The sequence below is a fragment of the Microcebus murinus genome, chromosome 14, assembly GCF_040939455.1.
Source record: "Microcebus murinus isolate Inina chromosome 14, M.murinus_Inina_mat1.0, whole genome shotgun sequence".
In the NCBI taxonomy this organism is placed as follows: Eukaryota; Metazoa; Chordata; class Mammalia; order Primates; family Cheirogaleidae; genus Microcebus; species Microcebus murinus.
Genome location: NC_134117.1, coordinates 51,598,238 through 51,624,295, shown reverse-complemented (window position 1 = coordinate 51,624,295; position 26,058 = coordinate 51,598,238). Strand labels below are relative to the sequence as shown.

The 26,058-nt window shown below is 39.4% G+C and overlaps 1 protein-coding gene across 1 annotated transcript; it reads right to left on the bottom strand.

The window, feature by feature from the left end:
• Positions 1-599: 599 nt before the first annotated feature.
• DDX21 (DExD-box helicase 21) lies at positions 600-25,549 on the bottom strand. The gene is made up of 15 exons (XM_012762665.3): positions 25,350-25,549; positions 22,090-22,533; positions 20,421-20,496; positions 19,226-19,404; positions 17,900-18,017; positions 15,236-15,421; positions 13,803-13,948; positions 12,938-13,087; positions 12,296-12,457; positions 10,499-10,618; positions 9,413-9,486; positions 7,320-7,479; positions 6,976-7,110; positions 4,541-4,585; positions 600-3,294 (listed from the first exon to the last, which is right to left on the bottom strand). Exons 1-15 carry the CDS (start codon positions 25,434-25,436, stop codon positions 3,025-3,027), a joined length of 2,352 nt encoding a protein of 783 aa, XP_012618119.1. The 5' UTR covers positions 25,437-25,549; the 3' UTR covers positions 600-3,024.
• Positions 25,550-26,058: the final 509 nt, after the last annotated feature.

Below are 26,058 nucleotides of genomic sequence, written 5' to 3'. Positions count from 1 at the left end.
ATGTTAATCTTCACCCAATTAAAAGATGCAAATAAAAACAATGCAAATATACTTTGTGTCCAGCAAACAGACAAAGGCAAGGCAAAACCCACTATTGCAGTGCTGTGGGGAAACAGGTTCTCTCATGGACTGCAGAGTGCAAATGTACATTGGTACCAATTTGGAGAGCAGCTGGCACCAAAATTCCCTTTAACCCTCCTATTCTACCTTTAGAAAATGTATGCCAAAGTGACAGACAAGTATGCAAAGATTTATATGAGGACATTAACTTCAGGATTGTTTTAATGGGGGAAATTTAGAAATAATATGGCCAGCCAGTATTGGTTAAATGTGTAGTGGCATATTCATAAAAAATAACATGAAGTCATCAAAAATGTCACCGTAGATCTATACTTACAGAAACTGTGCACATGTTCAGGGGAAAAAAGCTGTTTGTAAAATTGAATTACTCTAATTTTATAAACGAATATATGGAAAATTGCACATCAAAATGTTAGATATGGGGTAACTATTGTTTTTTTGTTTAGATTTTTATACCCAGATTTTATTATTTTCATAATAAGTATCTCCAGCTATTTTCATTTTAGAAAACAAAAAGCCAGCGAAAACAAAGTATTACTATCTTTATTATGCCATAAGGCAGTATTTTATACATTAACTCAGCTTACAGTAGAAACATTTTATGTACAACTATAGAGTAACTGCTGCACAGATAGCTCCAACTTAAAAATGGGTTGTAATTTTAAACTCCATTGAGTTGTATGATATATAAATTAGAAAATATTTTCTCTGTAGAAAATAGTAAAAATGATAACATTTCCCAAGTCCATTTAAGCCAAATAGTAGCCGAGTACATTATACATTTATAAATACGATTTGAATTCTGGGATCCAAGAGAAACAGTTTCGTTTATTGAAACAGTTATGTTTTTCTTAAAATTAAGTTATGTGAAGTGAAATTCCCAATAATCTTCCCTATTACTCTTGATTTATGCCTGATTATTTTTCTTCAGGCTAACCCATAACCCACATCAAGGTTTTAGCTATTCCTTCCAAAGGACAGGTACCGTATCATTTAATCTGCTTGATAAGGTATCCATTCCAAACCAAATCATGAAATGTTCTGGTAGTAATACAAGTATTAAAGCATACCTGTAATTTGGGCAAAACCAGAATCTAATTAATTATAACCCACAAGGTATTAATATATGTGTACTATCACCAAACATCTTCTGCTAATTCCCTGTGGCTTGATGGGAAACCATGAGGAACTAGGAGTAGACTGAGAAAATTGACAAGTGGATCAAGGAAAAAGGCCAAGAGAATTCTGAGAACCGAGGGCAAGAAACCTCTAGTCAGGATTCAAGGATAGAACTGAAGTTCCAATAGAAAACGGATGCTGCCTCTAGGATCAGGAGTTGAGTTGGCTATGAGAGCCCCTACTGCAAGGTGATCAAGAAAACAGCAGTTAGAGGAAGGATGCGTGCCTGGCTTCTGGCCGGGCCTCTGCTTCCCAGCACCAAAAAAGAAAAGAAAAAGAAGAAAACAGCAGGTAGAGATAAAGACTGGGTTAAGTGAGAGAAACCATGTCCTAGAAAGATTTTATTTGTTCGAACTGAACGAAAATGAGACAGACCATGTAGTTTTGATTTTCCTATCATAGTTTGTTCCAGGATTCCCAATACAGAATCTCTAGGAATTAAGATGAGAAGATAATGCCACTCTCAAGCTCCTATGTGTTGTTCTTCAGTTCCCTCGTATCAACAACTTAAAATAACCATACAGTTTGTCTTAAAAGAGTCTCTAGGCAGCTAAAAACCTTTCAATAGAGAAGCTGTCTAACAAAAAAGCCACCTATACGGTGGCTTTAGGAACAAAGCCATTGGAGAAACTAAATTGAAGAATTCTACCTAAAAACTGAATCTTACCCACTAGAAGTTAACCTCTAGAAACATTAATGATCCATTAAGTTTTCACCATTAAAAGAATGTTGAATCATGCATCTTTACTTGTTCTTCCTTTGCTCTCCACAGTTATAAATTTGTTTCCCTCTTGCACATGAAGAATATTTCCAGTGGGTTTTTGTGATATACTTTTCAGCAATGCTCATCTGTGAACCCCCCTCCCTTAATTCCTTCTTGGTAAATAAAGTTAATCTTCCAATAGGAAGAAGTGGAGTACATTGTCATTTAAGCACCATTTATCCAGCCTTCTTACTTACAAAGAAAGCTATGGAGCCATCTTATACATCTGGAATTCCTTATTTTTTTTTTTTTTTTCTTTCCAGTCTGAACCATACGACAATCTGGAATTCCTTAAAGACCGTGGCTTTCTATTAAAATGTACTTCTATATATCCTATCTGTGAAGAATTCACAGAAGCATGAATCACCTTATAAGAAGCTAAAATGTACCAAAATGCAAGTAACTATGGGTGATCTATATCGAATGTACTATATCCTACAAATCGAGAGCGTACAATGTCATAAACTGTATTACAACCCAGCTAAATCTGAAATCTTGTTTCAAATCACTGTTTGGTATTAAGTCTCAGAAGACATGTTATAGAACCACATGAGTAATTTGTTTGGCAGGTGGCCAACGCATGCCAATTACAGAACTTTGATTGCCAAAGGCTCGAAGTGGTCCTCCAGAGACTGTTACATTCTGTTAAGTACTTAAGGAAGGACACTATTAAGAGACACTTTTAGTGCAAAAACAGGTCAACTTACAATGTGTATTGAGATACATGCTTGATTTTTATCTATAGACAATGAATTAGAATAAAAGTGAAATGAATTTCCAACACCTTTTCAAAAGGAAAACATAATAATGAAGTAGAAATAAAGTTAAAAACGATAATGATCAGATGAAATAATTGAGATGAAGCTTGTCTGTCCGAAAGAGACAGGACTGGGCAAGTGGTCAAAAGGAAGCACGGTATGCCTGTAACTTTGTATGAAAAATGATGTTCAGTTCTATGTTGCCAAACTTAATTTTCTTTTTGCTATAAAAATCCTCTACTTCTATTTACCAAATGCTTTACTAAAACTCCGCTTTTGGCCTTTGTTTTGGGATCTGTTACTTTTGTTGCCACCACCTGATCGCTGTCCCCTGAAGCCTCGACTACCGTCCCGCTGTCCCCTGAAGTTTCTGCTTCCTTCTCGCTGTCGCCTGAAGCCTCGATTGCCTTCCCGCTGACCCCTAAAGGCTCCATATCCTTCCCGTGGTCCTTCCAGCTCTGGTTGCTCCGTGGCCACAGAGAGCTGCCAGCGTCTCGAATCATGCCATTTCTCCTGTTGAGAGAAGATTTTAATTTCACCTCCTTTAAAGTTTATTCAATTTAGTTTAAAAAGGCATGAGAAAACCATTTTCCCCCCATTTCTCCAAAGAAAAACTAGGTTGGTAACGTAAGTGCCTAAAACGTCACTGGTCAAAAATAATGACCTTCATTGTCCAAAAGTCAGTTTACTGAAGTATGGGAAAATAAGTTTCACTGTGAGAAGTAGCCCTCACCACTATTTTGCTTATTAAATCATTTATTCAATTCAGTTGCTATAGAGTATCTATACCTTTCAAAGGTAATAAAGCCTTTTAATAGCTTTTATTAAAGGTATATACCTTTAATAAAAAAGGTATATATCATGTATAATTTTTCACAGCAGTGCTAAATAAAGATGTAGCAATTTAAAATGTCTATAAAGACTTGTATAACATACATAATTGGGGAGTGCAACAGGTAGATATTGTTCATAACTCTGTAGAAATGAAAAAGGAGAAATGAACAAGCTCAACAACAAAAATACCAGAATAAAAAGGTGAGGAAAGGCCAGGCATGGAGGCTCACACCTGTAATCCCAGCATTTTGGGAGGCCAAGGTGGGAGGATCACCCGAGCCCAAAAGTTTGAGATCAGCCTAAGCAACATAGCGAGACCCTATCTCTGAGCTATGATCGTGCCACTGCACTCTAGCCTGGGCAAGAGTGAGATCGTGTCACCAAAAACAAACAAAAAAACCCCAAAACAGGCCGGGCGCTGTGGCTCACGCCTGTAATCCTAGCTCTTGGGAGGCCGAGGCGGGCGGATTGCTCAAGGTCAGGAATTCAAAACCAGCCTGAGCAAGAGCGAGACCCCATCTCTACTATAAACAGAAAGAAATTAATTGGCCAACTGATATATATATATATATAAAAAATTAGCCGGGCATAGTGGCGCATGCCTGTAGTCCCAGCTACTCGGGAGGCTGAGGCAGAAGGATCACTCGAGCCCAGGAGTTTGAGGTTGCTGTGAGCTAGGCTGACGCCATGGCACTCACTCTAGCCTGGGCAACAAAGCGAGACTCTGTCTCAAAAAAAAAAAACAAAAAAAAAAAAAACCCAAAACAAACAGAAGGCTGGGAGAAAAAAATACAAAAATTTAATTCTCAATTGTCTTTTAGTAAGGGGACTACTATTGTTTCCCTATCTATTTTTCTATATTTTCATAATGAACACTTTACAATTTAGGTACTTGTTAACTTTAAAATCCAAGAGAAAAGAATACCTGCATTTCTGTTACTGATGCAGTAGGTACATCAAAGCAAACACCCTAGAAATCAAAGCAAATAGAAGTTAATGCAACCAATGAACACTGAATAATACCCCAAAAGGCCAATTATTATGTAGTGGGGGAGAAAAAAACAGGTATTAATTTTAGATGAACTTTAGACCAAGACCGACACATTGTAGCTCCCAAAAGCACAGAGGAAACCCAAGAAATATCTAAAAGAAGGACTCCAAAACAATTTTGATTTCCTGTCTACAGAGAGATTCTTGGCTATCATACTGTGCTAGCCCTTGAGTAGAGAATAGCTACAGTTTATAGCTAAGGAAACAGGCTTAGAGAGGCTAGCTGACTTGTCTAAGGCCTTACAGCTATTAAGTAGAGCAGGTATTTAAAATCTGGTCTGTATAGCTCTAAAACCTATGGTCTAAAGCCACAACGACATACTGCCTTCTATCAGAAAGGCACTGCTAACTAAAAGCAGAAAAATAAGTGATCTTCCATTGTTAAGTTTTCTAGTTTTCCTTAATTCAGACTCTTGTGAAAGAGTATAAAAAAAGCAAATACTTGGCCGGGCACGGTGGCTCACGCCTGTAATCCTAGCACTCTGGGAGGCCGAGGTGGGCAGATTGCTCGAAGTCAGGAGTTCAAAACCAGCCTGAGCAAGAGCGAGACCCCGTCTCTACTATAAATAGAAATAAATTAATTAATTGGCCAACTAATATATATAGAAAAAATTAGCCGGGCATGGTGGCGCATGCCTGTAGTCCCAGCTACTCAGAGGCTGAGGCAGAAAGATTGCTTGAGCCCAGGAGTTTGAGGTTGCTGTGAGCTAGGCTGACGCCACAACACTCACTCTAGCCTGGGCAACAAAGTGAGACCCTGTCTCAAAAAAAAAGCAAATTCTTGAACAGACATCTTATTACTTACTAAAGTGCCATTCTTTCCAATCAAGGTAGTCATCAACAAATATGACCAAACTATCCCTGTTAAGGGACACACACACTCCTCTCCCTGTTGTCTTTAACTGATTATTTATGAGGAATACCCCTTCCACCCAACAATTTACCCAATTACAACACAGGGATCATCAGATACTAGTGCATTTTGCCATTCATGGGAATATTCATTCACATATTTACTAAACATGTAGAGTATAATACCAGGCATTTATTGAGGTATAGGGATAACTAGAAAACAGTTTTCGCCCTTCAGTAGGTCATAGTGTTCTTGAAGCCTCAGTCAGTAAGATAACACAGCCAGGTAAAAATCTACCCAAACAAACTTATGTTCCAAATATTCTGAAGGACAGATGCCCCTAACTGCCTATTAAGATTTAAAGCTTCACATAGAAGTAGAAATCTAATGTCAGTATAAAAAGAAAAGAGGAAAAAAAATTATAAAATTAAAAAAAAAAAAATTTAAGGTTAAGCAATGTCATAAAGAATACTGTGAAGGGAAAAAATAAACAGTGGGTCCAGCGTGCACTTAGAGTGAGACAAACCATGGTATACTTGGCATCGCTGGAATAAAGGGTGTTGGTGATAAGTCAGAGGTGGGGCTGGTAAGGGGGAGACAGAAGCCAGGACATGAAGGATCTTATCCTCCGTATGAGGGTGTTGGGACTTTACCCAAAGGTTATGTGGAGTTGCTTAAGGAGGTAAACAACATGGTCAGACACGCAACGAGTTGAAGATAAACCTGATTTTGTTTACTAGGCCAGCATTCTCCAAGTATAGTCCAGGCATCCTTGGAAACCTGAGATCTTTCAAGGGTTCTGTAATTATTTTCATAATACTACTTAGATATCTGCCCTATTCATGCTCGCTCTCTCAGGGGTACAGTGAAGTTTCCTAGACACTATATGACGTGATGTTGTCATTGCTCTGATGGCTAAAGGAACACGATATTGTGTTCTAGGGTTCCAGGTTTAATTCTAATACAGTAAACATCAATAGATGTAACCCTATCAATAGATGTAACAAATGCTTTTCGGGGTTCCCCAATATTTATTAAGAGTGTAAAGGGATCATGAGACCAAAATGCTTGAAAGTTACTGTAGTAGTCTATGCCATTAACCAAGAGTAGGACTTAGAAGAAAGGACACCAGGTTTAGGAAGCAAGACTTAAAATTCTGAATTTGAATTCAAGTTTCTGAATAAGGTACTAATTAAGCCATCTAAGTGGACATGTCAGGGAAGCAGCTAGATCTTCAACTCTAGTGTTGTGTGCAGAATGGTTTAGGCTAGAGATATAGATATGGTACTTGTCAATGATGCAGTGACAACTGAGGGGCAAGGGTGAGATTGCTCAGGGAAGAAAAGAAAGTGAAAAGATGCAACATCCCTGAAGAACAGGAAGAAGCTACCACACTGTTTTCCTACCCACATAAAGCTAGCAAACCAAAGAGAGGTTACAAGAGGCCCCAGCCTTACCAGCTTTCCTTTGAGAAAGACCATTCCCTTCACTTTGGAATCAACATCCTCACCCAGTTGCTCTTTAAGTTCTTTCCAAGCATAACTAATGTTTGGCATTTCAATGGAACACCGCAAGATCATGGTCACAAAACCCTTATGGAAGAAAGGAGAACAAAATTAAAGTCTCAAAAACAAACTTCATTTCCCACCTTCAGGAGGAAGTGAAAACAACTGAGAAGCTTAAATTCAAATCCAATGCAAACCCCAAATTATAGTAGTGTCAGTATCCAGATTCTTCTCTGCCTAAAAAAAAAAAAAAAAAAAAAATATAGTAGTGTCAGAAATATGACAAGGAACCTTACCGCAGCTGAGTTGATCAAGGAGCGCTGGTCTACTGATGTGGCACCTGAAATATGAGCCAATGCTGCTGCCAGGGCTTCCACAGCTCCCTTCTCCTCTATCAGCTTCTGGGCTGACTCCTTGAAGTGACCAATGGCAGTGGGAGGCACAGAATCCAAAAGCCTACAGTTGGATTGAGAGTATATTTGTTATGGCCGGGCGAGGTGGCTCACGCCTATAATCCTCAGCACTCTAGGAGGCCGAGGCGGGCAGATTGCTTGAGGTCAGGAGTTCGAAACCAGCCTGAGCAAGAGCCAGATCCCATCTCTATTATAAATAGAAAGAAATTAATTGGCCAACTAATATATATAGAAAAAATTAGCCGGGCATGGTGGCGCATGCCCGTAGTCCCAGCTACTTGGGAGGCTAAGGCAGAAGGATTGCTTGAGCCCAGGAGTTTGAGGTTGCTTGTGAGCTAGGCTGACGCCACAGCACTCACTCTAGCTGGGGCAACAAAGCGAGACTCTGTCTCAAAATTAAAAAAAAAAAGAGTATATTTGTTAGAAGACAGGATAGTAGAGGTGGATAGATTTCATTTCCAAGACAACAGCACCTCAAGATAAATCAGTAGGCCAGGCGTGGTGGTTCACGCCTGTAATCCTAGCATTCTAGGAGGCCAAGGCGGGAGGATCACTCAAGGTCAGGGGTTCAAAACCAGCCTGAGCAAGAGTGAGACCCCGTCTCTACTAAAAATAGAAAGAAATTAACTGAACAACTAAAAATATATAGAAAAAATTAGCCGGGTATGGTGGCGCATGCCTGTAGTCCCAGCTACTTGGGAGGCTGAGACAGAAGGATTGCTTGAGCCCAGGAGTTGGAGGTTGCTGTGAGCTAGGCTGATGCCACAGCACTCACTCTAGCTTGGGCAACAAAGTGAGACAAACAACAACAAAAAAACAGTGTCTCAAACAACAACAAAAAAAGATAAATCAGAAACTTTCAAACCAAATCTTTCACATGTGTAACACATCATTTTGATGCAATAATCACATTTCTGTAGTAATAAATCCATTCCTTTGAGTGTATCTAATTCTAATTTACCACCAACTCCCCTGAAGTTTTATTCTAAGGAAATAAAACAATTAAGATGGTCATCAGTGTTACTTATAATATATAAAAAAAGCAACCAATTTAAAAATGTGCATCAGTATAGACTACTTATATAAACTACAAAACAGAGACAATAAAATGTTATATTGTCATTAAGTGAATGATAAATAATGTTGAAATTTATTAGTTTTTTTTTTTTTACAATAAGCATGTATTACTTTTAGAATCAGAAAATATAGGCCAGGTACAGTCGCTCACACCTGTAATTCCCACACTCTGGGAGGCTTAGGCAGGAGGACTGCTTGAGGTCAGGAGTTTGAGACCAGCCTGAGCAAGAGAGTGAGACCCTGTCTCTACTAAAAATAGAAAAATTGGCCAGGTGTCATGGTTTGCCTATAGTCCCGGCTACTTGGGAGGCTGAGGCAAGAGGATTACTTAAGCCCAGGAGTTTGAGGTTGCTGTGAGCTATGAGAACACCACTGCACTCTATTTAGGGCAACAGAGTGAGACTGTTTAAAAAAAAAAAAAAAAAACAGAAAATACTATGGTTATTTCCATTCTGAAATTAAATAATTCTCTTGCCCCAAATGCCAGTAGCACCTACCTTGACAAACACTGTTCGTTAACCCAATCCTCACCATCCAGATATTTATTGTAACATCAAGAATCAACTCTCATTCTACCAGGCAGGGGACTGGATTAATGTAGATATGGAATATAATCTTGCTATCCACTCTAATCAGTGGCTAGATAGGAAGCACTTATACCATATTTAAGTTACCATTCCTTAAAATGTCCAAACTAAACCAAACTATCAAATATTAATAGATTTCCTCTCATCAACAATACTGGGCAGGGATGAATAGAAATGATATTTACTTTAAAGTATTTGTAATATTCTACTTTAACACAGTCTGTTTTTATAAGTAGGTTATCAACTGTTTAAAAAAAATACAGTATATAGAACAAACATTAAAATAAACCACAGTGGTGGTAGGGAACATACCTGATGGCATCTTTGCTGGAAGCTTTAATTATTTCTGTTGCAGAAGGGACACCTATTCGTTTAAACTTGATTCCCTATAAGAAATGAACCATAGTTTAATGAACAAAAGCCATCAATTGTCTTCACCAAAATTAATAGTTCCCTGATTTTTTATATTCACCAAATGTATTTATTACATATAAAAAATAAATTTTGGAATGCTTTGAGGTTTACAGAAAAGTTACAAAGATAGCATAGAGTTCCTGTATAGCATGCACCAAGTTTCTGTTATTTTTAACATCTTACATTACTATGGTACATTTGTTTCAACTAAGAAATCAACTTTGCTAAATTACTATTAACTGAACCCCAGACTTTATTACATGTCTGGTCACTACATGACTTGTTTCTCATACCCTTGACAGTTTTAAGGAGTGTTCATCAAGTATTTTGTAAAATGTTACCCAATTTGAGGTTATCTAATATTTTTCTCAAGCTTAGACTGGTGTGGTGTGTTTTGGAGAAGAATAACAGAGGTGTAAGCCTGTCTTACTACCTCTTATCAGGGGGGCATGCTTATCACCGATGATGTGAATCATAATCAGCTGGCCCAAGGAGTATATGCCAATTTCTCCACTGTCAAGTCCTTACCCCCCACTGTATTCTAGTCTAAGTAAATGACTAAGTCCTATCAAGGGAAGGGTGGGGGGAGAAGCCCTGCCTCCTGGAGGGGGAAGTACCTACATAAATTATTCAAATTATTCTATAAGGAAAATTAATCTCCTCACCCTCACCTTTTGATATACCTCCATCCTTTAGTTTTCAAGCAATCCCTAAAACCCCCTAATCTTCACATAAATATTTCTGGTGGTATTCATATTATCGTTGTCTAAAACCGTCTTTCAAACGTGAAAATGAGACCACTGTTTTCAAATGCAAAGTTATTACAAAATGGGCTTTATTATTATAGGACAACATAAAACAACATGTACCTAACAAGTCTGCAGTCATGGCCACATGCTAGAAATAAAAATAACAATTTAAAGTGAAGAAAATTGAATAAGGAACTCAACATTTGCCTAATAAAAGCCAAGAAAATAGTTTTACCGCTTTTTGTTCCACTTGTACTAATTGATATTCTTCCTTGTGCTGATAAAAGCAGATGCAAACCCCCGTCCTTCCAGCTCTACCTGTCCGCCCAGAACGATGAATGTAGGACTCTACATCCTATTGAAGTAAAGAAAATACATGAAGTGACACTGAGCAATAAAAACACCAACACCTGAGCAAGCTATGCAGGTCAGTAAACACTAGCAAATCTGTTTATATATCTGGAGGCACAGGTAGAAGGTCCCTTAGCACTTCAATTTATTATTTTATTTTATTTTATTTTGAGACAGAGTCTCACTTTGTTGCCCAGGCTAGAGTGAGTGCCATGCGTCACCCTAGCTCACAGCAACCTCAAATTCCTGGGCTCAAGCAATCCTTCTGTCTCAGCCTCCCAAGTAGCTGGGACTACAGGCATGCGCCACCATGCCCGGCTAATTTTTTCTATATATTTTTAGTTGGCCAATTGATTTGTTTCTATTTTTAGCAGAGACGGGGTCTTGTTCTTGCTCAGGCTGGTTTTGAACTCCTGACCTTGAGTGATCCGCCCGGCTTGGCTTCCCAGAGTGCTAGGATTATAGGCGTGAGCCACCACACTCGGCCTATTTTATATTTTTATAAGTCTTCAAAATCCAGAGTGCATAATAAAAAGTTAAATCCAGTGTATATTCTATACTTACAGTACATACATCAATTCAGACTACCTACATTTCAAGTGCTCAACAGCTGTTATGTGGCTAGTAGATACAATATTGGACAGCACAAGTCTATAGGCTCATGAAACAATGTCCATGTCACACGTTTATGGGACTTCTTTTTTAAGAATTGGAGAATTCAGGCCGGGGCAGTGGCTCACGCCAGTAATCCTAGTACTTTGAAAGGTCGAAATAGGAGGAGTGACTGAGGCCAGGAGTTCAAGACCAGGCTGGGACATAGCAAGATCCTGGCTCTACAAAAGTAACAACAGCAAAAAAAAAACAAAAAAAAAACAACCAGGTGTGGTGGCATGCACCTGTAGTCCCAGCTACTGGGGAGGCTGCAGCAGGAGGATCGCTTGAGCCCAGGAGTTTGAGGTCACAGTGAGCTATGATGATGCTACTGCCCTCTCCAGTCTGGGCAACAGAGTGAGACTCTGCCTTAAAAAATGAAAAAGAAAAAAGAACTGGTGAATTCATAGTCATGAGGTATTTTTCCTGTTGTTGTAAGCAACCTTTAATTGTGAGGGATTTGCCAATTTGAGGAGAGGTTACAAGGTCTTCACATTGGAAGTGACTAGAACAGGCTCCTTTAGAGTAACCTTTATTCACGTGAAGTACTATCCATACCGTTGTAACAATGCTTCAGGGCCCTTCCCAAGAAGTTCCCATAACCCATGAATGTAAGCATCTCTAACCACAGAGGCTCGTTTTTTCTTTTCCCAGTGAAGCTATCCTTCAAAAGAAGTTGTTACAGATCTATTCTCTTCTGTCCACTAACTACTCATGCAGTTATATCTATCTTACCCTCACCCTACATGATTTCTTATACTCATCTTCAAGGTGCATCTCAAAATTGCACCAGTTGCCATAAGCTATCTTTCCAACCTCTGGCTACTGACGGCAATTCTACTCAACTGTCAGTGGTGGGAATTATAATTTTTATCATTTTAATTACATGCATTTTTAAAATCACCCTTAGCATCCTAGCATTTCAGAGGCAGCTGTTATTAATCATATGCAAATAAACAATAGAATTTCCGATCCATTTTAATACCTAAAAGAAACAAAACCAAATAAAATCTAAGCATAAAACACATACCTTTGGTGGACAGCTTTGTACAACCAAATCAACTTCAGGGATGTCTAAGCCACGCGCAGCAACATTGGTTGCCACCAAAACTCCAAAAGCACCATTTCTGAAACCTTTCAGGGTGATTTCCCTTTGCTTCTGTGGAATGTCTCCATGTAATGACTGCGCATCCTGCCAAATAAATAAACTGACCTAAAACACTAGTTCCAACAATAAAAGTATTTTTCATCGTCATCCATTAGGCCTGTAAGAGATATTCACATTTTGGTAATCTCCTGTAAAAATATTACAAAAGAGAAAACATGGACAAACCTCAAAATTATTTCTAAATCCTCAGTCATTAAATCTAACTGGATACAATTATATCTACTGAAGTTAAAAATATCAGACAAGAGCAATCAAACCTACTTTGTCAGTATAACTTTAGATTTGAACCACCATTTACTCATCTATAAGATGAGACATCATGACAGATTAGTTGAGCTTCGAAATGTATACTCTGACCATTAGTTGAATGAAACTTCCTCTCATTTGTAACCTAAAATAAACTAGAAGTCACTGGATGAATGAAAAATAGACCCAGCGCAGGTATGTCCACGGTAAAGATTTGTTGATACCCCCAGCTGTGCGGGCATGAGGGGAAAGACCAACCTGCGTTATAGCCGAATTCTGTGACAGCTCCTGAGCTTCCTTCTTGGTTTCGCAGAAAACAATAGTACGTCCTTGATGACCACTATACACTCGGATCACATCCCCAATCACTGCTGCCCTCTGACTCCAGTGGCACTTAATAGCCAGATGCTTATAAGACAGAAACAAAAGAATCTATTTAGTAAAACCTTGCTGGAACCTGAAATCATCTGCTCAACACTAATGATCTAATGTCTTAGTACTAGAAACAACTGCTCTAGCCTGGCAACAGTTGTCTGTCTGCTGCCACCATTGCTTGGAGAGAATAAAAACAAAACAAAATACTAAATAAACCATTAAAGAACAGAGCCATATATGTTCTGTTCCCCTGTGCCTCTCCCCTTTGTCCACAGAGGATCTGGCTTCTTTATCTATTATTTTCTGACTTAACCAGGAAAAAGTAGGAAAGGAAATGTCATTCCCCAGGATTCCCCAGGAAATCAAATAACTGACGAGTTTCTGTACGTTTTGCCCTTTCATCCAACTAAAAATGCAATCCATAGTCAGTTACTATAAAGGTCTGTTCCTCAGGTGAAATGAAGTATCAGACCTGAAGATAAAAACAGCTTCAATGCAAAGCACTAAATTTCCCTGCTGCCCCCAGTGTTTAAATTCTAAGTATGATTTCTTTATTAATATAATTCACAGATGGTGAAATTTAAGAAACACAGATACCATATACAACTCAAACAAAAATATATCTTTACTTGGCTTTTAATATGGATTTACTATTTATCTGGAAAAAAGGTGGATTTACCAGTCTTAGTATTATCAGAAAAAGATATACAATTTTATATTAACTGCAGCAACTAAATAAATCATTTACCTCCACAGTTATTGCCGTTTTCTGTGTCTTTTTACCAATCAGGTCCACCTGTTCATATGTAGATTTCATGTATTTCTTAGCAACATTAAATACCCACTGAGGGCAAGTTGCAGAAAAAAGCAATGTTTGGGGATTGTCTTCAGAATCTTCAGGGGGAAAAAAGTCAGTATGAATAATTCAAACAAGCCTACATAGTATTCCATCTCACCTAGTACTTCCACTGCCCATCAACATTCATCAACAACCACTTGAGGCCAAGTCAGGCATTGAGGACACAAAAAAGAAAGACACAGGTTTCACAATGGGCAAAGAAATACTGCGGAAGGAATTTTAACAAAGGATCCTTGCAGTAGCCAAAGTACTTTAAACTTATTTTGCTTTCTGTCCACTGGGCTTTATGAATCACAAAAGAAATCTGTCCAATGTAGCAAGACCTGGAAATTCATAAAGTCCAGTAACCAAGCAGTATAGACTTCTAAGCAAATAACCTATAATAAACACCTGAATTCTATACTCCCCAATACTTCCTAAATATTTTATTAATTTAGGGATTCTAGTCTACTCAGCCTTTGGGTTCAGCTACTATTTGGTTTGTACTTAAGAGAACCATTACAATCTCCTACATTTCAAAAGGCAATGTAAGCTGGTAGAACCCTTTTGGGGAGCAATTTGACAATGTATATCAAGGAGCATGAACTATTTACACATTTTAATTCAGTAATTCCACTTCTGGAAATCTATCCTAAAGAAACAATTCCAGATATTGAGGTGTGAGAGAAGCTATCTGCATGAAGGTGACTATAAGCAGAATTATTTACATTGAAAAAAATTAAAATAGGCAGATAGTGGAATTAAATCATAGCCAACCACTTAAAGGAATACCATCCTGAAATTTTACACATACAGTCAGATTATAATTGACACACACACACTAACACACAAAAAGTCAGGGAGAAATACACCAAAAGCAAAATGGAATTTTTTTCTTTTACTTTCCCAAGTATTACCCACTATAGTTATATGATAAATCATGACTTTTTTTTAAGACAGGGTCTTGCTGTTGCCCAACCTAGAGTGCAGTGACATCATCATAGCTCACTGCAACCTCAAACTTCTGGGCTCAAGTGATCCTCCTATCTCAGCCTCCTGAGTAACTGGGACTACAGGCACACACCACCATACCTAGCTAATTTTACAAAACTTTTTGTGGAGACAGGGTCTCACTATTGCCCAGGCTGGTCTCAAACTCAGGCCTCAAGCAATCTCCAGCCTTGGCCCCCCCAAAGTGCTAGGATTGTAGGTGTGAGCCAGTGTGCCTGGTCATGACTTTTTCCCCTTCCAACTTCACAAGGCTTCATTTATCTCTTAGAAGGCTACTTAATAACCACCCTTCCATTGGTCCCTTTTATCTGTGTATCAGATTTGGGGCTTACCTTTTTTATATGCAACACTTAAAATCTCTTCCACTTGTTCAGCAAAACCCATATCCAACATCTGATCAACTTCATCCAAGACAACATGCTTAAGTTTGGTGAGATCTAGCTTGCCGTTCTGTATGTGGTCTCTGATACGACCTGGTGTCCCAACCAGGATATCAATGCCATTCCGCATGCGGTCAACTATAAAGAGCACAAATGACAAGATTTGCCGGGTTATTAATAAATAAGTCTTTTATCAGTGTAGGGTATCAGAATGTATTGTCATTCTAAAATATTTATCAAACTACCAAGTACAAAGTAATATGTTTTTGGTTTTTTTAATTTTTTGAGACAGAATCTCACTTTGTTGCCCTAGTTAGAGTGAGTGCCATGACATCAGCCTAGCTCACAGCAACCTCAAACTCCTGGGCTCAAGCTATCCTCCTGCCTCAGCCTCTCAAATAGCTGGAACTACAGGTGTGAGCCACCATGCCCGGCTAATTTTTTTGTTTCTATTTTTAGTTGACTGGCTAATTATTTTTCTATTTTTAGTAAGATGGGGTCTCGCTCTTGCTGAGGCTGGTCTTGAATTCCTGACCTCAAGCAATCCTCCGGCCTTTGCCTCCCAGAGTGCTAGGATTACGGGCATGAGCCATCACATCTGTCCAAAGTAACATGTTAAGTAATGAAGATATACTCAAGGCATTCCTAATCTAGTGGGGAAAACATGTAAGAAGTGACAGTCCAGTTTATGAAGTGACATAAAAGAAAAACACACCACTGGGGGATGGTGGCCCTGGAAACAAATGACTTCCTTGGTTAGTGGAAAGTATCATGGTTTCATAGATAAAGTGAGAATAAGAATCTTAAAGAAATAGGCCGGGCACGGTGGCTCACGCCTGTAATCCTAGCTCTCTGGGAGGCCGAGGCGGGCGTATTGCTCGAGGTCAGGAGTTCGAAACCAGCCTGAGCAAGAGCGAGACCCCATCTCTACTATAAATAGAAAGAAATTAATTGGCCAACTAATATATACAAAAAATTAGCCGGGCATGATGGCGAATGCCTGTAGTCCCAGCTACTTGGGAGGCTGAGGCAGGAGGATTGCTTGAGCCAGGAGTTTGAGGTTGCTGTGAGCTAGGCTGACGCCACAGCACTCACTCTAACCTGGGCAACAAAGCGAGACTCTGTCCCAAAAAAATAAATAAATAAATAAATAAATAAATAAATAAATAAATAAATAACTGGGATGAGAAGGTGATAATGCAGCTTTTTACTGAGTTGCTATTGTAGTCTAGGAATCTCATCAGGTACTTTACATACATTATCCAATACAATACAATCTTCACAACACCCCTACAAGGTGGGTTTAGTAATCCTGTTTCACAGATGAGGAAACTAAAGGGCAGAAAAATTAAGCAGTTTGAACTTGAATATCACAGCTACTCTGTGAGGAGAGTCTAGATTCAGGTCCTTCTGATGCCAAACCCTATGTTCATTCCACTACAGTTAGAAAGACATAATCACAAGCTTTGTGTGCCAAAGCTAAGATGTTTTTTGTTTTTGAGATAGAGTCTCACTTTGTTGCCCAGGCTAGAGTGCCAAGGTGTCAGCTTAGCTCACAGCAACCTCAAACTCCTGGGCTCAAGCAATCCTGCTGCTTTAGCCTCCCAAGTAGCTGGGACTACAGGCATGTGCTACCATTTGCCCAGCTAATTTTTTCTATATATATTAGTTGGCCAATTAATTTCTTTCTATTTAGAGTAGAGACAGGTCTCGCTCTTGCTCAGGCTAGTTTTGAACTCCTGACCTCAAGCAATTCGCCCGCCTTGGCCTCCCAGAGTGCTAGGATTACAGGCGTGAGCCAAGCTAAGATGTTTTTTAATGCCTGAAATCCCTTCCTGATTTAATAAATATCTGCTCTACATAATAAAGCTCCAAGGTCTTGAACTGGCAAGTAATGGAATATTAGCGCAGGGGCTGTAACATTTGGGCCTTGGGCCCCAAGCAAAGAAAGTCTGTCTATGCAAGAAAGATGCAGGGATGCAAAAACAAATGGGCCAGAAACCCAAGGTCCAGACTGATAAAAAGAATAATCTTGAATTCTGACTTTCTGGTTCCCAGGACCCAACTAGACGCTGTTGTCTTGGGTTTAATAAGTTACCTTTGCAGCCTTTAGATAAGAATATAGATAGATAATACAAAAGTCCTCAGAAACATTTACAGGATTTGCTCATCATCATGCAGGATCATGTTCTTTCTTTTTTTTTGAGACAGAGTCTCACTCTGTTGCCATGGCATCAGCCTAGCTCACAGCAACATCAAACTACTGAGCTCAAGCAATCCTGCTGCCTCAGCCTCCCAAGTAGCTGGGACTACAGGCATGCACCACCATGCCCCGCTAATTTTTTCTATATATTTTTAGTTTGTCCGATTAATTTCTTTCTATTTTTTAGTAGAGATGGGATCTCCCTCTTGCTCAGGCTGGTCCCAAACATCGCCCTTCCAGAGTGCTAGGATTACAGGCATGAGCCACCACACCACGCCCAGCCAGGACCAAGTTCTTGACCATATTTAAATGACTAGAAGGTAAAGAAGCCAGATGTCAAAGCCCGAAAAAATCTAATCAGGATATCCAACACTGGATGGGATTTTCCTTTCCTCACTTTTAAACTTACTTACTTTGACCTCCATAGGGTGTTCCACCGTAAAAACAGGCCACTGCCAACTTTTTTGTGATGTCACTAAAGTCTTTGCTTACTTGATTTGCCAACTCTCTTGTAGGTGCAAGAACTAGTACCTGAAAAGGAAAAATAATTGAATTCAGTTGTTTCTTAATCAATTTGGAATTCACAAGAAAGTTCAGTTCATCCTAAAAAGTATTTTTAAAACATCTATTATGTGCTTTACAATGCACTATATGTGTGGAAGGACCACAAATATAATATGGTTCCTGACAAATATACACCCTAAGTAAAAAGCCTATGACCAGGTCTTAACCTATCAGAAGAGAAGTAGATGCCCAAATGTATGGTACTCCAGCAGGCTGGAAAAATTGGGAGAAGTTTCATGGAGCTACTAGTCCTCAAGGAATAGCATTCAAAGAAAAGAACAACCTGAGCAAGGAATAATACTGATGATGGTAATATTAGCTAATATTTGTGCTTTTACAGGCTCCACTAAATACTTTTTACATTCCTTCAGGTAATTGGGCCCCAAAACCTACAGGCTTAACTTCTACATTATAGTGAATTTAAAGGAACAAAATGTTAGCTAAGAAGGCCAGGCCAAAACCAAAAGAGGCTTTGAATCCTACAGCAGTCTGCGTTAACTAAGCATGAAATAAATGAGACAACCTAATACATTCGTCCAAAAGATATTTAATAACCATCTACTATGTGCCAAGCAGCACTATTCTAGGTGCTAGGGACATAGCAGTAAACAAATGAATTAATGATGGGGGGAGCATGGACACTGGAAGGCCAGTGAGCAAGTGCAGTAAGGAAAGAAAGACAACTGCAAGAAGCCACAACCAATGTGACAACATGGACATCCCAGGTTTATCAGTGAGTTAAAGTTTGTCAAATGTCAGGTTCTCCAGAAATGAGCCCAATGGACACCATCCTGATAAGGGGTCTTAGCCTCTTCACCTGAGTGCCCTCCTTCTATTCATCCTTCTCTACTACAAATGCTTTCTCCATCTAAGCAAAAATGGTCAAAGACACTTGACCAATGTTGTGAGTCCCCGGGACAACTAACTGAAGGGAATATGAGCATTACTAATATAGATGATCACGACCATGGGACAAATTACAACATTTATATATGCAGAGTTTGTGGCCAACAATCTTAAGAATTATCCTGGTTTATCTTTCAGAAATAGATCCACAGTAAATATAGCAGGCTGACTATAAGAACACAAAAATAGTAAGGTATATAAACAAAGCCTAAGAGATGTTTTTTCCTGTGCCGATTTAGAGCCCCTGAGATATGTGAGATATTGGTTACCTTAGGGGAACGACCTCTTTTCCTGTCTTGCAGTTCTCCCTGAAGTTTCTCAATCAAAGGGATGGCAAAGGAGAATGTCTTCCCAGTTCCTGTCCGTGCCTGTGCAACTAAGTCCTTCCCATTGTAGACATGATAGAAAGTCTTTGCTTGTATGGGAAACAGGAAGGTCACCCCTCGGCCTGTGAACAAATGAACTGTGTTACCTGACACTGCAATTCTTAAAATAACAGCCATACTGAAGGACTGAGGCATACTCATGCTTCTGGTCCTGCAGAATTAAGGAATTCTACCTTCTGGTCAGTATCTACAAAGTTAGGCTAAAATATATTCTTTTTTTTTTTTTTTTGAGGCAGTCTCACTGTTGCCCAAGCTAGAGTGCTATGGCATCAGCCTAGCTCACAGCAACCTCAAACACCTGGGCTCAAGCAATTCTCTTCCTCTGAGGAGGCTGAGGACTACAAGTGCACACACCATATCCAGCTAGTTTTTCCTATTTTCAGTAGAGACGAGGTCTCACTCTCTCTCAGGCTGGTCTCAAACTCCTGACCTCAAGTGATCCTCCCGTGTTGGCCTCTCAGAGTGCTAGGATTACTTCAAATATATTCTGACAGTAAAGAACCTGATATAAAATATCACCAACACTTAAAAAGTACCAAATTATATTACTATTTATTATTCTTAACAGATTAAGTTGTCATGAAATTTCCTCCATTGGCCAAGATAAGCCTGAAAATTTGGTGCTCTCTAGTCTAGACTGTGCTGCACCTGATTTCAAAAGCACCTAGTTGAGCATCTGTAACTGCCTAGCTAGTTTCACACACTGTTAAAATGAGTTGAGTCAGGCTGGATAATTAACCTAGCGATGCCTGAAGAAGAAGAGGATTAAAAAAAAAACAAAAAAAAAAAACCACCCCAAGATGGTATCAACTAATTGTTTAATTTCACCAGCACTATCAGTTGTTACACTTCTGAATATACATATTGTATTGAATAAATTTTAATCACTTGTTTAAGAGGCAGCCAAAATCATTACTACACTAGTCCTATACTAAATACACAGGCCTATTTCATTATATGGTTACATACAGATTATCTATCCTACATTAAGAATATGTCCTGTCTCATCTCAACAAAAACAGTAGAACACTTTAAAATAATATGTTCTAACATTGTACAATATTTCTAAGAATATTACCTTTGAGAAGCTTAATAGTCTCTTCAGATATGGGAAAATTAGAGAAAGCTCCTTCTTTTTGTTCCACAGATATTTCCTGTTAAATAAAGGGCCACAGAAAGAAATCAAGAACTACCCATACAAGTTAATACAGAGAAGCCTTCTAAGAAACAATAAAAAAAAAAGATATTCAAAAGCAACTATTCTCGGGCCGGGCGAGGTGGCTCACGCCTGTAATCCTAGCTCTCTGGGAGGCCGAGGCGGGCGTATTGCTCGAGGTCAGGAGTTCGAAACCAGCCTGAGCAAGAGCGAGACCCCGTCTCTACTATAAATAGAAAGAAACTAATTGGCCAACTAATATATATAGAAAAAATTAGCCAGGCATGGTGGCTCATGCTTGTAGTCCCAGCTACTTGGGAGGCTGAGACAGAAGGATCGCTTGAGCCCAGGAGTTTGAGGTGCTGTGAGCTAGGCTGACGCCACGGCACTCACTCTAGCCTGGGCAACAAAGCAAGACTCTGTCTCAAAAAAAAAAAAAAAAAAAAAATCAACCAAGACGACACAAAAATCTTGGTATGCAAATTGAGACCTGAAAAGGAAATAATCTATAAAATCCTACTAAAAGAAAAATCTATAGCAAATATACAGTGCACATATATTATGTATGAGTAGTAAAAGCAGATTCATCTTGACTAAGAACTATTTTCCCCAGCATCTTATACACACATCCATAGAAAATAAGGAACAAGCATTTATGAGTTAGTTGTCACTTGGCATTATTTGATAGTAAAAAACCCTCAATGCTCAGCAAAAGAAATAATTAAATGAATTTCTAAACATTTATATGATGGATTATATAACCATTAAACATATTTAATATTTAAAATGGAAAAATGCTTACGCAAAAACAGAAAAGTCAGGATATAACATGGCATATAGTACAATCTTAATCTGATTAAAAAATAATAGATGTATACATAAAAAGTACTGTAAGGAAACATCAAAATTTAACAACAGATTACCTCTCTGTACTTGAAAAATGCTTAATATTTACTGCATGAATACATGCTGAAATTCTAGGGATTGTTTTTCTTTTTTATAAATTTCTACATTTTCTAAATTCTCTAAATTCTCTAAATCACCTATTTTTTTATCATCAGGAAAAATATTATAAATGTTGATCATGACCTATGGCAAATAGAAAATTAGCACTAGGATTTTTCTTTCATGACTAAGTTTCTGAAAGATAACAGAAATTAGGTTCTAGACAAACATTTAATCATTCTTTTCAACTCAGGTTAATGGCCTAAACAGAAAGATTTACACAATCAAAGAAGCACCTTTTCAGTGGTTCCACTTAATTATGATTTATTTGGTTAAACCCCTTAGAGGGAAACTAGGATCCATTTACATAGCTATCTCTCCTGTTGATGTCTGACTTGCAAATAAGCAGATCAAGATCATCACTAAGCTTGAACAGATCTGCATATTTACAGGTGAGGCATTCTGACACCATGTAATTTTTACAATTAAGTCTCACTCTGTACCTCAAGGCATTCCCTTACAGGCCCACCCATGAGGTGGTGACATATCAAATTTTCTCCTACTATTAAATAGTATGTGTAGCAATCATCTACTTATTTATCAGAAACAATGAAAGATATATTCTATCTTTAAAGTGAAATTTTACCTGCTCTATCTCACTGTTACTTTCTTCACTGGCAGTTTCAATGGAGTTAGAGTCAGGTTCAGAATGAGAGAATCCATTCTTCAGTTCTGGGCTCTTCTCCCCTATTTCTCCATTCACTTCCTTTTCTTTCTTCATTCTCTTGGGCTTAGAAACACCTATTTCTTCTTCAGAAGGCTCCTCACTGATTATATTTTTGGTTTTAGGAGAAGAAACTTTCTTTTCCAAGGGTTCCTTTTTCTTTTTCACACTTTTGGTTTTAGGAGAAACAGTGTCATCTTGAATTGGCTCCTCTTTCTTTTTTGCCTTTTTGGATTTAGGAGAGTTCATGTCAACCTCAGAAGGACCTGCTTTCTTTTTAACTTGTTTAGCTTTGGGGGGAATAGTTTCTTCCTCTTCTGCTGCCTCTTCAGTCTTACTGGATTTTGGCTTCTCTTTTCTATTTTTCTAAAAAATTAATTTAAAAAAGCATAAACTCTAAACAAGGCACGTATACATTTGTGTAACTTATCAATTCTGGACTATTTCAAAATCATTGTCAATTATGATGAACAAAATTTGAGGGCATTTCAACATTTATACTTGCAACTTTGTCATAAAGTAAAAATCAAACAGTATGCTTTTTAGTACCATTTTTCAGCTATATGGAGGTAAGTACATATCAACAGTTTCATTAGTTTGGAAAATCAAAAGTATCTCTTAGTGAGGCTGGGCATGGTGGCTCATGCCTGTAATCCTGGCCAGGGCAGGAGGATCACTCAAGGTCAGGAGTTCGAAACCAGCCTGAGCAAGAGCAAGACCCCATCTCTACCAAAAACAGAAAAAATTAGCCGGGCATGGTGGCGCATGCCTGTAGTCCCAGCTACTTGGGAGGCTGAGGCAGGAGGATTGCTTGAGCACAGGAGTTTGAGTTTGCTGTGAGCTAGGCTGATGCCATGGCACTCTAGCCTGGGCAACAGGGTGAGACTGTCTCAAAAAAAAAAAAAACTATTGAAAAGTAAAAAAAAAGTTAAAAAAAGTAAAAAAAGTAAAAGTAAAAAAAAAACTATTGAAAAAAAGGTAACTATTGAAGTCATGTGGTTGAACAATTGTAAAACCAGATTTTTCATGAGGGACTTAGAGTAGCTCATTAGATACTCCAACAGGCTTAAACTAAATACTATAGAAAGTGATCAAATCCAAATTTAATTCCGATAGAGTAATAAGCCCATAATGTCCATAGACAAATAATGTTAAAACGGGTTTTTCTTTCTCCCTGCTAAAATTCCAGGTAAAACTAGAATTCATAGACAAATGATGTTAAAACAAATTTTTCTTTCTCCCTGGTAAAATTCCAGGTAAAACTGGAATTCATATCTTTGCCTTGCCTATCTCACAAGAGCAAATGGATTTACATAGAGACACTTCATGAAACAAAAAGCTAGGCAGGTTGGCTCACACCTGTAATCCTAGCACTCTGGGAAGCCGAGGCGGGATTGCTCGAGGTCAGGAGTTCAAAAACCAGCCTGAGTAAGAGTGAGACCCTGTCTCTACTAAAAATAGAAATAAATTAATTGGCCAACTAATATATATAGAAAAAAAATTAGCCAGGTATGGTGGCTCATGCCTGTAGTCCCAGCTACTCGGGAGGCTGAGGCAGAAGGATTGCTTGAGCCCAGGAGTTTGAGATTGCTGTGAGCTAGGCTGACACCACGGCACTCTCTTGGGGCAACACAGCAAGATTCTGTCTCCAAAAAAGAAACAAAAAGCTATAAAAATTCACAATCTATCATCCCATGTGTAAAAAAAAGCACCTAATTTAAAGTAAAACAAAATAAATGCACAAGTTACAAGGATATGGAAGGGGTGAAACTTCAAAACCAAAGCAGACAGATGACTACGCATCCTATCTGAAATTTCTGATCCTCTCCAACTCTTCATATTACAAAAACAATTAGGCAGTGTAGCCTCCTCTAAGAACCTTTCTAGTAGGGCCCCATGCCAATCCCCGAAATATAGAGGCTATTATATTGACCTAAAATCTACCTCCCTGAAACTTCAAGCCTTGCCTGCTTTCAAATCACAGATTAAGGGTAATCTCTCTGCCACATAACCATCCTTCTGATATATGAAAAACAAACCAGTCTCCCCTAAAGATTTCCGTTCTTTCATCCCTTAGTTTCACCAAATAAATTAAGAGTGAGTTTCCCATCCTAGCGGTCTCTTTTGGAATGTAATGCAGTTTGGTCATGCCCCTTTCGATTTGAGCATCCCACATTTTGAACACACTGAATGAATTCTGACCACTACCTCCCCACCAGGGGGTACAAATCTGCCCTCCAGAGGCTTCCTACAATGCCAAAATATTATTGTTTAAGAGCTCTACATCAAAAAGACAAAAACAAGGAAAGAAAATCCTAAGTCATGTACAATGCAAGTTCAGGAACAATCTTTGTGGGAATAAAGTTCTGACTGATAGAGTTCTGCTTTTACCTCAGAACAGACTCAGTCACAAGTTAAATCACCATCTAGGGAAGCAACAGCAAAGAGGCAGGCAGCTGTCAAGGTACTTTAAGACGTACCGCACACTGCCGGCCTCTATTAGAAAATACGGTGTATAGTTAGCACCACAACAGGTCTTTATATCCCCATGAGAAATCTGGTCAATAAATACTAAGAGGAACTGAATTACGTCATCTTCTAAGGGTTGCTTACCGGAAAACAAACTTCACTTCCCTTACTAGTGGTAAAAAGAACATCACTATAGACGGTGCGCCCACGTGCGCAGATGGAGAGAATTAAGACCTCGCTAGTCCAAAACGTCAGTCCCTACTTTGATTTGGTTTATAATTCCCTTCGCGCACGCTCACACCGCGAGTTAAGACGGATCCAAGAACTTGGGGTCTAAGCGAGAATGTCTTAACTCTGCGCACAGGGTGCCGGGCGCCCAGTCGCATGGGACCACGTGGGACACCCGGCCCTCTCCCTTGTCCAATCGGGCCTCCAGGCCAGAGCTCCTGGGACCTGTGATTAGGTAAAAGCCGAGGAAAAAAAAGGTCGCCGTGCGGCGGACCCAGCTCTGTCCGGCCGGCAACGCGCGCACTGGCCCGGGAGAGCACTACTCTTGGGCACCGCTTGCCGAGACCCACGCCTGGGCTCTGGACGTGCTGCACCTCGCCGCACGCCACACGTTCCCAGCCTGGGCACTTCTCTCATCTCCAGGGCCCCGCTCTTGTCAGCGCCCCGGCCCTGGCCCGGCCTCACCCCAGGTCCCTCGGTATCACCTTCTCAGCTTGCTTTCGCGGCATCTCTACTTTTTTCACGGTTGTGTCTGATTCCAAACCGGCGTCACTACGGAGTTTTCCCGGCATTATTCAGCACAAGGCGTTCCGGCCGACCGGTCTCTTCAACCGCGTGGAGAGGAAGAGACAGCGCCGCCCGTCAACTCCACCCAGATTCCGTCACTTCCCGTAGCAAACTACTTCCGGCGGAAACAGGAAGCCCAAGCGAGACTGACGTCCGCTTCATAGATGCAAAGTTCTGGGCACTGACTGCGGCGGGGCTAGGTGAATTAACTGTTTACAGCCCTTGGACACTAAAAGGCACCTACAGAAGGGCAGAGCTGGAAGGAATCACGAAGATTATCTTGGTACTCTCAAACACTGGCCAGGTGTTCCCTAGTCCCAGCCTGACACATGAAGGCTTCTAGTTTCTTTTGAGTGGCGCTTTAAATTAAATTGCTTGAGTTTGAAGGGTCCTTTAACATACTGACGCGCCGGATATGTGTTCTTAAGCATCTTATGGAAACGTCGACTCTAAAAGATGACGGCCAAACTTAAGAGCCTGGAGAAGAACTGGAATTCAGTCGGGTCTGTTCATTCATGCATGCACTCACCAAACATCCCCTGAGCATTCACTGTGTCAGGTATGAGAAATGTGGCTAGGATTCCCTAGCAGACAACACAAGCCTTGTCCTGATGCAGCTTTATAGAC

Bases quoted from the DNA above. Each gene is read 5' to 3' on its own strand.
- DDX21 (XM_012762665.3), bottom strand. From the start codon at position 25,436: ATGCCGGGAAAACTCCGTAGTGACGCCGGTTTGGAATCAGACACAACC. The intron at 9,487-10,498 runs GTAAAACTATTT...CATTTCTTATAG, and splicing joins TACAAGTGGAACAAAAAGCG to GGAATCAAGTTTAAACGAAT. The intron at 4,586-6,975 runs GTAAGGCTGGGG...TTTGATTTCTAG, and splicing joins TCTTTCTCAAAGGAAAGCTG to GGTGTTTGCTTTGATGTACC.